This window comes from Podarcis filfolensis (assembly GCF_964270895.1).
Source record: "Podarcis filfolensis genome assembly, chromosome: 2".
In the NCBI taxonomy this organism is placed as follows: domain Eukaryota; kingdom Metazoa; phylum Chordata; class Lepidosauria; order Squamata; family Lacertidae; genus Podarcis; species Podarcis filfolensis.
Window position 1 is genome coordinate 24,657,628 of NC_139605.1, and position 12,345 is coordinate 24,669,972.

The window sequence follows — 12,345 nt, forward strand, 5'->3', positions numbered from 1 at the left end:
TAGCACGTTTCTCCCTTGCTTCTCCCTTGCTTCCCAGTTTGAGTGTCTTCAAAGCCCATGACACCTTTGATAAAGGCTCTTCTCCAACTGGAGTGCTCGCAGGCCAGTGTTTCCCAGTTGTCAGTGTTTATACTACATTTTTTTTTAATTTGCCTTGAGACATTCCTTGGATGCCTCATGCACTGTTTAACTGAGTAGTTTCTCCACACCTCATCAAGGCCGTTAATGTACCTTCTAGAAGCCTGCTTTTCAATATTGTCTCTTATCTTCAGTGGCCTAATGATGCTCTAATTGCTTTCTGTTCCCCTGCTTGAGCAATCCAATATTTATGATCCCATTTCATCTCTCAATGGGTTGCTGCTGCAGCCACCAACCCAACTCTCCCTATCCAAGCAGACACTAAAATCACACACACAAGCTTAGCATCACATAATTTTGCATGGCAGCAATTTATCTAAACAGCACATTTACCTGTGTGTGGGGAGCTGGCCAGCTGTGTTGGATAGATTTATTGGTTTTGAACATTAGGTCAAAAGGGGGGGGGAATGTCAATTAACTTAATATATGCTCTCCCACAGAGAACAGGCCACCAGTAACTCAGTCTTTCGGGACAAACCCTAGCACTAAGCTTTGACTTGCAATAGGACAACCCTCACCTGGTTCTTGGTCAGTCTCAGCCACACCCCAGGAAGAAGTATACTGTCTGCTACAAGAATGGTGAGGGGGGAGCTTTAAACATCCCACCATGTTCATGGTTCAGCTCAACTGGTCGTTGATCACCTGGGCAGCAGGAACGCGAGTGGCCCCACTCTGGGCATCTCAAGCAGCATCCCTGCTGCTTTAAAATAAACCAATTTTATTAACCAAATTAAACCCACTCAAGGGACACGGGTGGCGCTGTGGGTTAAACCACAGAACCTAGGACTTGCCGATCAGAAGGTCGGCAGTTCGAATCCCCACGACGGGGTGAGCTCCCGTTGCTCAGTCCCAGCTCCTGCCCACCTAGCAGTTTGAAAGCACGTCAAAGTGCAAGTAGATAAATAGGTACTGCTCCGACGGGAAGGTAAACGGCATTTCCGTGCACTGCTCTGGTTCGCCAGAAGTGGCTTATTCGTGCTGGCCACATGACCTGGAAGCTGTACGCCGGCTCCCTCGGCCAATAAAGCAAGATGAGCGCCGCAACCCCAGAGTCGGCCACGACTGGACCTAATGGTCAGGGGTCCCTTTACTTTTACCTTTAAGCCCACTCAAGGAACAGGACAATCAACTGTATTATACATTTAATAAATGAAATTGATCTGAAAACACAAACAGAACATTTATACAGTTTTGTTAACGTATGGAAGTAGCCTATAAAAAAAACCCCTTAACTAAACCACAGTTCCAATTTCCTCAGCAATAGCAGAAGTAATACCATACAGCGATGACCTCCAAAATGGTTCAGTCTCAATTATGCACTCCCCCTTTTGCTTTTTTAAAAGTTACATATTGATTACTCTAGAAAGCTTCTGCACTCTGTTTAGCAGCAAGTCTCCTTTTTTAATGGTTTCTTGATATTGCCAGTTCTTGCTGTCGGGCCTAAAGAGACAAAGAGAGAGAGAATTTAGTCAGGTGGTTCTCTAGCAATGACTTATCAAACAGCTCCCAAAAACTGTTTAAAGAGTTCCTCAAAATACTGAACAGGAAGCTCATTATGAGTAAAGCAGTAATGGCAGACAAAGTTTCCTGAAAGGCAGCTCGTTCATCACTACTAATCCTTCCCTGGAACACACAGGTACAGGAGAGCATGGGTGTGTTTTCAGTGATGTTTAGCTCAGCTGGGCAACAAGCCTGGCCAGTCCTGCCCCACCCCATTTGCTGAGAGTGCATCCTGACACCTGCCCTGGTATCCTCCATGGCAGATGAGCTGATGAGAGAAGGTAGAAAGTTTGGAATCACACTGTTCTATCTCTAATAAAGATATTGTTCCAGTAGAAAGAGTATTTTGAGTTGGGTGAGCAGAGCTTTGGGCAAGCTACTACCTCTCCACCTGTAAAACATATGCAATACGTTTGGTTGGGCAGCAATTAAAAGGCTGCAAAGTCCTTAATGTTAAGCCTGATGTCACTACTAGTTTTTTGGTATTAGTGGGTGTGGTGTCCAACATACTGTACCTGTTAGTTTCTACTATTTCGTTGACTTTGTCTATTTTGCAGTGTAGTCGCCCAGCAGCAATAAATCTTGATAATTCCCTGGAGAGAGGGAGAGGGAGGGAGGGAGAGAGAGAGAGAGACAGAGAGAGACAGAGAGAGACAGAGAGAGAGAGAGAGAGAGAGAGAGAGAGAGAGAGAGAGAGAGAGAGTGGTTAGGACACCACCATCTGTATCTGTTGCAAAGCACCTGAAATTTCATGGTGGATGATGCAAGACTGGCATTTTTTGCTCCAGTTTGGGGCCTTGCCTCAGGAGTGGAAGGAAGGTTACACTGAGGTACAAGCCTAACATTATGGCCTACAGCCACGCTAGCTTAATGCAAGCAATCACTTCTTGAAAGGTGTTGGAAAGTGCTTCGACCAGCATAATTCTGCTCTGTTAACAGCTATCAAACTAAAGAACTGCAATTAGCAAACCACAATGGGGCTAGGACTGCTTAGTGGCTGCTGCAGTGCAACTCGCAGACGCTTCCGCTCTTGCAGCTTACACCTGTGTAACACGTGGGCTAGCATTTCTGGTACAGTATGCAATGGCATAATCAAATAAGATGCTGCAGCAGCATTCCTTTAATCTGCGGAGCCTTCCTAGCAAGTTTTTATAGCACATCAAGGATGCACAGCAGGCCCAGATTTGATAACCACAGGGAGTGATGGTCCCAGCCTAATACAGCACCAGCATCTTCAACTGGGCCCAGAAGAAGCAAGTGTGTAGCTGCTGATCATCAGCTGTACAAGCTCTTGCCTCCCGCCGTCAGCAGGAGGCGCACCAAACCACCCTGTACTAGCTGCAGCACTGCCATATTCACAGGCACACACACACACACCCATCCAGCATATTACAGTGGTACCTCGGGTTAAATACTTAATTCGTTCCGGAGGTCCGTTATTAACCTGAAACTATTCTTAACCTGAAGACCACTTTAGCTAATGGGGCCTCCTGCTGCTGCTGCACTGCCAGAGCATGATTTCTGTTCTCATCCTGAAGCAAAGTTCTTAACCCGAGGTACTATTTCTGGGTTAGCGGAGTCTGTAACCTGAAGCGTATGTAACCCGAGGTACCATTGTACAGTTGATCTTGGGTTATAAAAGCCTCAGGAAGACTTCCAGTCTTCCTGTTCAAAAACTGAAGGGTGGAGTGCAGCTGCCACAAGCACCCCAAAGCTCTTCTGCTCAGATGATATGCGGGGCTTTGACTCTATGACCCTCAGGGTCCCTTCCAACTCTACAATTCTGTGATTCTTACCTTACCCAACCTCTGTAAATCTTTTAATCAATGGCTCTTCCTCATAGTTTTTTTAAACAAAGATATCATCAAATGACCTATCCCCTTATCTAGTCGGGAATCACTATAAACTGTAGAAATGCATTTAATATATATAGAGAGATACAGATATACTTACTGATCTATGAACTCTACACAGACTCCAAAAGCATCTGCCATGTAACCTAGTGTAAGCGACCTATAGGATTCTAGCAGCTGGCTGTAGGCATGGATTCTCATTTCCCGAACGTAATAGCGATAGTGGGGCGCAAACAGCCAATCTTTCTTCATCTCTTGCTCTACGGTGGCTGAAAGGGAAACATAAGAACACAAAATGAGGTCTGCATCTCACAAAAGTTTTGTTTCCCCCCCCGGAAGGTAGTTTAAGAGCATAAACCCTGTGCCACTGAATATTGTTGGACACTCAGACTCCAATCAGCTCCAGACAGCACAGCCAATGGGCAGGGATGATAAAAGATGGAGTTCAACATCATCTGAAGGACATCACGCTGGCTACGCCTGATGCAAACTAGCGAGGGCAGGTTAAGCCTCTCTCGGGAGACCTGTGTACCTGCTAACATCAGCACCTGCGTTCCTGTGTGGCCAGACCCGTAAGAAAGATTGAATACACCTAGCTTCTCTCATCCAGGAGACAACATGGGAAGCATAGTCTATTTAAAGTTGAGTGGCGAGGACCAAATCTTATCTTATTTGCGCACATTTTACTTCTGCGCTCGTGAAACACATTCCACCTTCCTTCTCATTTGTTCTGCCTGCTGAAGCAGTTACATCCTGAACCAGCTTTGGATCAGCTTTACTTACCTCTTGGAAATCTCAGCTTAATTCTTGCCCCTCCTTTAATTGAGGATGGGCCAAAAGGTTTGAGACTGCTAACCCTAGGAGATGGGGAGGGCAAGTCTTGGTGGACAGAGGGAAGTGGATGCGTGTTTTTTGTTTCTGTCTAATCCTAGGAGATGGGGGGGCCAAGTCTGGGTGGGCTGGCCGCACATGTAACCCACAAGCTCTGTGCTGCTCACCTAACAGCCCAGTAACCCCCACAGAGCAAAAAAGCAGAAACACTTCCTTACCCAGCGACTGGAAGAAAACTGAATACCGACATTCATAGAGTGAAAAAAGATATTGCCGGACTTTGGGTAAACTGTGCAAAACCTCCAGAATCTCTGCCCCTTTGATAACCTAAAAGAGATCAGACAAAGCCAGCAAAAATCAGACATGAGAGGAATAAGGAACACAAAGCACACTCTGAAGGTTCTCTGTGGAAGTAGCTGCTTGACGTACCTTCTCTCTAAGGTCAGGCCTGTCTAATGCAATCATGCTGACATAGACTGTGTATGTTACAAAGGTTTTGTAATCCATAAGTTCATAAGACGTAAATGTTGAAACTGTATCCAGGAAAAGCTCGGCTGCCTGCTTGAAGTCTCGAATGGCCACGCAGTAAAGACCCTGGTAGACCTTAAGACGGTTCCGACGGTCCCAATCTCCTCCTTCCTCTATTAGGCTTTTAAAAGAAAACAGATGTGTGTGTTATTTCCCCAGCATCCTTAGCCATGCACAAGCATTTTCATCCATTTGCTTAACTAGCTTTATTACAGTAGTTCAAACAAAAGCTATGGGATGGTTTTGCTTTGAGACTACACTGCAACCTTTGACAAAGCAGTGTGCTGCAGGTTGCTTCTAGGTGCAGCTTTCATCATCTACTCTGATATATGGCTTGATCTGTGGCTCTTTCAGACAATGATCCTGTGGGATATAAATGAAGTAGTAATTCTGAATTAAGGATAACTAATTCTGCCTACTACCTTCTAAGACACTCATAGCCCAATCCTAGGCGTGGTTCCTTGGAACCCAAGTCCAACTAAGATAAATGAGGCTAACTCCCAGATAAGTGGGCATATGGGCATTTGACTATGCATCCTATGTTTGATGATTGCGTTTGTCAGCACTGACTGAATAAAAGCTACTGGTACTTTTAATGTTCATATAAGTGTATTCTTCTGGTATATTTAACACCTTTGAGGTTCTTAAAATGTTTTTTGGTTTAATAAGTATTGTGTATTTCGATTTTCCCCAACATGCTGTTTAAAAAAATATGAAATGACGTATCCAGTCCTTTTAAGATCATCATGTTTCTGAAAATTCTGAATTTCATGCCACACTTCATCTAAAGTATACACTCCCTGCTACATAAAGAAACCATTTCCTAGCAACCAGACTACATCTTCAGAACCTGTATTACTGTTAAGCAAGAGACTAATGCTTTGCACATCAAGGTAGCAGCAGCAACAACAGAAATGGTACCTTTTTGCTTTTTCAGTGTTCCGGGTGATGAGGTCATTGTCCATATAAAACAGGCCAATTCGGAGGAGATAGAACACAATATCCAGCCGATGTCCTAGAGCCACAGTTTTGTCATATGTCTTCCGAAAGGCAGTCAGAGCAGCTTCCTAACAAGACAGCATTTGCTTAAGTTAGATACCGCAGATTTGACGCTCTGGAGAACAGATCTGTAATTTGCTAACAGGTACCCCCTGCCCCATCCGAGGTTCTGCACTACGTTCCCCCACTGATTGAAGGAAAGCAGGTATGTATGAGGAGCATGACCCTTTCAGCTAACAAATAACAGAGATAAGGAGTGCATTGACATGTAACAATAAACCAGTTTCTGGCTAACCATGGTTTACCACAAATGAGCAGTATATTCATGCAGCTTTCCTGACTTCTCCTCCTCTGGTGCAAGCATGATAAACGACAAACGAAGGCTTAAAGATGGTTTGTGATTGTGGCTTTTTGGGGAGAAGCAAAACCACAGTTTGAGAACTCATGGAAGCAGAAGTGGGGCTGTGCTCACTGACCCCACTCCCAGTATTTCTCTGGCTACAACTTCCGGCCTTCTCACATTGAAGAGAACTTCATGCATGCAATTGAATGCGCTCAAAATCCTCCAGACAGCTGAGAACTCCGATCACACGGGGTTCCTGATCACCAAGCACACAAAGAGATCCTCTTCAAATCACCCTGCTCAATGCACAAAAGTCAATGAGAATGTGAGAATGGGAGGGCCAACGCATGCCCACTCTCACCCCATGTTCTGAGAATGTGTGGAGGCAAATGCCCAGAAAGCACTTTACACACATTTTATTTTATGTAAAAAAAAAAAAAAAAATACCTTGTCCCCAATTCGGCAGAGATATTCAGCTTTGGCCATCATGGCATCACGAATTTCACTTTCCCCCAAGTTCTTCTCTGCATCTTCCAGCTGCTCATCAAGGCGTTTCAACTCCTCCTCATTTGCCTTCTTCATCTTATTCAAGAGGTCTGTATCTACCTGCCAATCAAGTGACTTGCAGAGGGATTCGTAATACGGAGCCATGTCTGTGGACGACAATAACACAACCATTTGAACAATTAGCCCTGCCAAAATCATATCTTAGAAGATCACAACATCAAAAAGTTGAGAAGAAATTAACATTGCTTTGTCCCCTCACATAAGCAGAAAACCAGCATGAGGCAGTGATTAGAAGTGTTTGGCCTGAGACTGGGGAGACCTAAATTCAAATCCTCACTCAGGCAAAAAATGCAACCTTGGACCAGCTCACACTCATTCTCAGCCCAACCTGCCTCGTGGCGTTTTTGCGAGGATAAAACCAAGAAAATCATAGTGTATGCTTTTTAAAATAATGGGACACTCCTACACTGAAATCTTAAATGGCTCCCTGCAATCCACTATCTATGGATCCATCCAAGATGGGGATGGAGACGCTCCTTCAGGTAAACTGGGCCGAGGCAGTTTAGGGCTTTAAAGGTAGCACCAACACTGTGAATTGTGCTCAGAAACGTACTGGGAGCCAATGGAGGTCTTTCAGGACTGCTGTTATATGGTCTCGGTAGCCACTCCTAGTCACCAATCTAGCTGCCACATTCTGGATTAGTTGCAGTTTCCGGGTCACCTTCAAAGGTAGCCCCACGTAGAGTGCATTGCAGTAGTCCAAGCAGGAGATAACTAGAGCATGCACCACCCTGGTGAGACAGTCTGCATGCAGGTAGGGTCTCAGCCTGCGTACCAGATGGAGCTCGTAGACAGCTGCCCTGGACACAGATTTGACCTGTGCCTCCATGGACAGCTGTGAGTCCCAAATGACTCCCAGGCTGTGCACCTGCTCCTTCAGGGGCACAGTTGCCCCATTCAGGACCAAAAAGTCCCCCACACCAGTCTGCCCCATTCCCCAAAAACAGTACTTCTGTCTTTTCAGGATTCAACCTCAATCTGTTAGCTGTCATCCCTCCTCCAACCGCCTCCAGGCACTCACTCAGGACCTTCACTGGTTCTGATTTGAAAGAGAGGTAGAGTTGGGTATCATCTGCATACTGATGAACACCCAGCCCAAACCCCCTGATCTCTCCCAGCAGTTTCATATAGATATTAAAATGTGGGGGGGAGAGGACGGAACCCTGAGCCACCCCACAAGTGAAAGCCCAGGGCTCTGAACACTCATCCGCCAACACGGCCCAGGAGAAAGGAGCAGAACCACTGTGTAACAGTGCCCCCAGCTCCTCTAGACGGTCCAGAAGGAGGTCATGATCAATGATATCAAAAGCTGCTGAGAGATCCAACAGAACTAGATAAAGTAAAGGCACATGTCAAAAATTTTATTCATTTTGAATCCAGATTTGAAAGAAAATCCATACAATTGCAACAACTGCCTATTTGCCTGACCTAGCGCAGCAGTGGGGAGATTTCAGGCTTGCAGAATCTATGTTTGTTTATTTTTTTACTAGAACCCCCAAATTAACCAGAGAGAGAGATTCTAAAGACATACATTATCAAAGTCTACTGATCCCAAGATTTGCTCTGAGTACCAGAGCACCTCCAGGATATTGGAGAGCATGTCATTCTGCTGTTGCCATTGTTCAACAAATGATAAAACCATTAAAAGTCAGAAACCCTTACAGGTGTACTGCACATCACCCAGAGATCTACTAGCAATGCCCACCGCTTACCTAATCTTATCTTCCAAACACAAGATCTCTGAAATGATGTGTTCTTACACAATGGAGGTCATAGTGGAACCTAAATGCTACTGGAATATTTTATTCACAGTCCCCAGTATGGCTAAAGAGATTGTGAAACACTCCCTGAAGATGTACATACTATAAATGACAACAACAACAACAAGAAAAAGTGATTTTCAGTTATACACATTTCAATAGTTTTACAGCCATTTTAACATTTTAGAACCCGACTTCCTTCCTCCTCTTTCTGCGGTTCCTGAAATTTATATTTATCATTTGCTGCATATTATAAATCAACTTACCATTTTATTCATCTACTTTATTTATTGACTCCTGTGAAACTGCAGGTTATTACAATGATCCTGCCAACGTCCTTATCTGTTTACAATTTATCCAACAAACCATTTCCATTCTTTTATTTTTTTATTTTTTAAAAAGCTTCTTGTCTCGATTTCTTATTTTCCCAGTAAGTTCCGCTCGCCATTTCTGCAGAGTCAGTGAGCTTTTGTATCTAATCTTTCTTTTGTCGGGACTCCTCCTTTCCTTTCCTTTCCATTCTTGGGGCAAATGACATTCTTGCCGCGGTAGTTATATACATGAATAAATTCTTATACCGTTTAGGAAATTTCTACCCCAATCATTCCCAGGACAATTAAAGTTTAATGGCTTTTAAAATGTTGCTCCCCACCCCCACCCCCGCATGTCTTTAAGCTGCCCTTTTTCCCCAGATCTGCGAGCCGCCTTGAGCCCCCGTCACGGAAAAGGCGGGGTAACAGACGCCTGACTCCTCAGAGCCGAGGCGGCCTCCCCTCACTCACCGTGTTCGCGGATGGCGGCCATGAGCTCCTGGCGCACGGCCGGGTCGGGGCGCTTGGGCTGGAGGCTGAGGAGGAAGCGCAGCTGGGCGATGCGGAGGTCGGGGTTCTTGGGGAGGCCCTCCTCCTCCAGGTTCTCCAGAGGCATCTCGGCGGCGGCGGGCGGAGAGGGGCAGGTGGACCCGGCAGCTGGGCGAGGACAGGAACTCGGTCGGCCGGCGGGCGAGCGAGAGAGGGAGGCAGCGGCGGAGTGACTCAGCCCGTCACCCGGAACCGGAAGCAGCCGGCCGGGGAAGCATCTTCTTCCGGCGCCGAAGGAGCACTTCCGGGTCCCGCCTTCGCGGCGCGGAGCCCGCCATGTGCGGGGCGAGAGGGGCGGCTGCCGTCTGGCCAGAGGAGTCCGTCACGCCCCTGCAGGCTCTTCCTGTGGGCGTCCCGGTTTACTTTGAAATCCCAGCTTTCTTCCCCTCGAATGAGCGGGCAAGCTCATTTCTGTTTATTTCCATTTTATTTATCTTGTTTGAAATCCCAACTCCCCCCCCTCCCAATGAGCGGGCAAGCTCATTTCTATTTCTATTTATTTTATTTCTCTTATTTGAAATCCCAACTCCGCCCCCCCCCCAATGAGCGGGCAAGCTCATTTCAATTTCTATTTATTTTATTTATCTTATTTTAAATCCCAACTCCGCCCCCCCCCCAATGAGCGGGCAAGCTCATTTCTATTTCTATTTATTTTATTTATCTTATTTTAAATCCCAACTCCGCCCCCCCCCCAATGAGCGGGCAAGCTCATTTCAATTTATTTTACTTATTTGAAATCCCAACTTTCCCCCGCTCACAATGAGCGGGCAAGCTCATTTCTGTTAATTTCCATTTTACTTTTTTTAATCATATTTGACACCCTAACTTTTCCCCCTCTCAATGAGTCGCTTATTTTTTAATTTATTTTGAAATCTGACCTATTTTCCGCCTTCCCCATCTCCATGAGAGGGCAGGCTGCTGCTGCTGCTGCTGCTTATTATTATTATTATTAAAAGCCCACATTTTCTCCCTCCTAAGGAGCGGCCAGGCTATCTATCTAGTTATTTATATTAAATTTCTGTATCGCCCTTCATTTAAGGATCTCAGGGCGGTTTTTACAATATAAAAACACAAAAATACATAACACAGCAAGAAAGATACTGTTTAAAAAGCCAGATTGATTATTTTAATTTTAAATCCCACTTCCATCCCAGGTTCAGTATGTGGTTATCTCCCTCCATCCCATTTGATCCTCTCAACAACTTGGTCATTTCTGTTTCACTGCATTGTAATCTTATATGAAGTCACCAGATGGTGCTGTTTCAGAGCTCATAGGTGCGGCTGAATTCAGGATTTAGGGACTTGCTCCGGAGAAACCGTAAATCACTGACAAATGTGATTAAAAAGGTCGCAGGGAGACCGTGCCCATGTTTAATCTATTTTCTTACGGAACTGAAGAACTCTGTTGCTTACCTTGTTTGTTTTCAAGCTTGCTTTGCTACAGTCTTATTATTTGCAGTCACAGCTTGCTACCTAATTTCTGCCAGCAAGAATCTCACATTAAATAATAGGTGTCAGATTCATTCATGTTCATATATAATTAAAACCATATGAGACAAATACATTGTCTGGAATTGCTTTTAAATTACCATCGTTATAAATGAGCTTTATACAGAGTCAGACCCACTGGTCTGTCTAGCTCACTACTGGCAGTGACTAGCAATGATTTTTCTGGGGTTGCAGAGGGGAAATCTCTCACAGTCCTACCTGGAAATGTCAGGGATTGAACCTGGAACCTTCTGGAGGGAAAGTAGAGGGTTCTACCACAGAAGTACAGCCCTTTCCCTTTACTGTCCTGCTCATAAACCACATTAAAGCACTATGATACTACTACAGCTATGGCTTCCCCCATGGAATTCTGGGAGCTGTAGTTTGTTAAGGGTGCTGGGAATGTTAAGAGATCCCTGTTGCCCTCACAGAGCATATAATTCTCATAATGCTTTAACACTTAATCTCGCGTCACAGGAAACGGAGAACATCCCCATTTGAAGACCCGTGTGAGTGCATGTTACTGGGTAAATCTGCCAAGATGTGCTATTACCACGGTCTCAAGATCAAAATTCACAAGACTCCTAGAATGTGTGCACATGAAACAAGTTCAGGAAACAAGCCAGCAGCTTAGTCAGTAGGAAAGGGTCCCTGGTGGCTTTACCAAGTTTGTTTGGGGGTGGGACAGCTGAAGGCCAATGGACTCCTCCTTCTCCCCCTTGTGCACTCTGGTGGTGGAAGGAGAATGACTGAATAAGCCTGGAACTGACTTAAGAATTAAATGGGCCAATGGCCTGATTCACTACAAGGCAGCTTCGTACAGCTATGCACTTTTCTTGGTTCTTCTTGGACTGACGGCGAAGGTGGAAAAGTGGTCTAGGCAATTCACATGTTCAAAATCCAATTTGGCAGGCAGTGGAACAGTGTCAGCAGGTCCACATCATTCCCTGCCTTGTTATCATGTATTCATCTCCTCTAAGGTTCCCCCTGCATTCTGTTCTGTCACTTCATTAGTGCACAGCTCACAGTAATTTTCCGACCGCATTTCATTTCACTCCCTCTCCCTAATTGGTACCGGAAAATGTTTGCAGGAGTTGCTTATTAAATGTATCTTCATTACTGAGCTTGCTCTCAATAATCTACTTTCCTGTTTGGCGGTGAACGCTGGCTATCTGAAGACCGCTCAGAGAACAACCGCAGCTATCAAAGCAAGAAGGTTAATACGCTGCTCCAAGCTGGCCTGCAGTTGATGGAGAGCCTAAAGATATGCATCAGTACGGAACATTACAGGACAACATTTCGTCACTTTTGTATTGGAGATGCAATCCAGCTGCACGGTTGTGGGGAGGTAGAGAGAAGGAGAGAAACCACACACAAGGAATGAGGCCTGAACTGTACCAACTCAGACTCAATAGTTCACACTTTTATCCATCTGAGAGCGACAACCAAAGGTGCGTCCAGGCTGTTGCTGTTATGGG

The 12,345-nt window shown here is 45.3% G+C and overlaps 2 protein-coding genes across 3 annotated transcripts in view; one reads left to right on the plus strand and one right to left on the minus strand.

Annotated features, from left to right (window-relative positions):
* LOC310757157 (uncharacterized protein C3orf49) overlaps positions 1–12,345 on the plus strand; it is a 285,131-nt gene that overhangs the window by 112,705 nt on the left and 160,081 nt on the right. The gene's annotated exons all lie outside the window — the stretch shown is intronic.
* PSMD6 (proteasome 26S subunit, non-ATPase 6) lies at positions 1,264–9,592 on the minus strand. Its single transcript, XM_083599099.1, has 8 exons — positions 9,302–9,592; positions 6,640–6,845; positions 5,772–5,917; positions 4,752–4,971; positions 4,541–4,649; positions 3,592–3,760; positions 2,154–2,231; positions 1,264–1,578 (listed from the first exon to the last, which is right to left on the minus strand). Exons 1-8 carry the CDS (start codon positions 9,444–9,446, stop codon positions 1,482–1,484), a joined length of 1,170 nt encoding a protein of 389 aa, XP_083455225.1. The 5' UTR covers positions 9,447–9,592; the 3' UTR covers positions 1,264–1,481.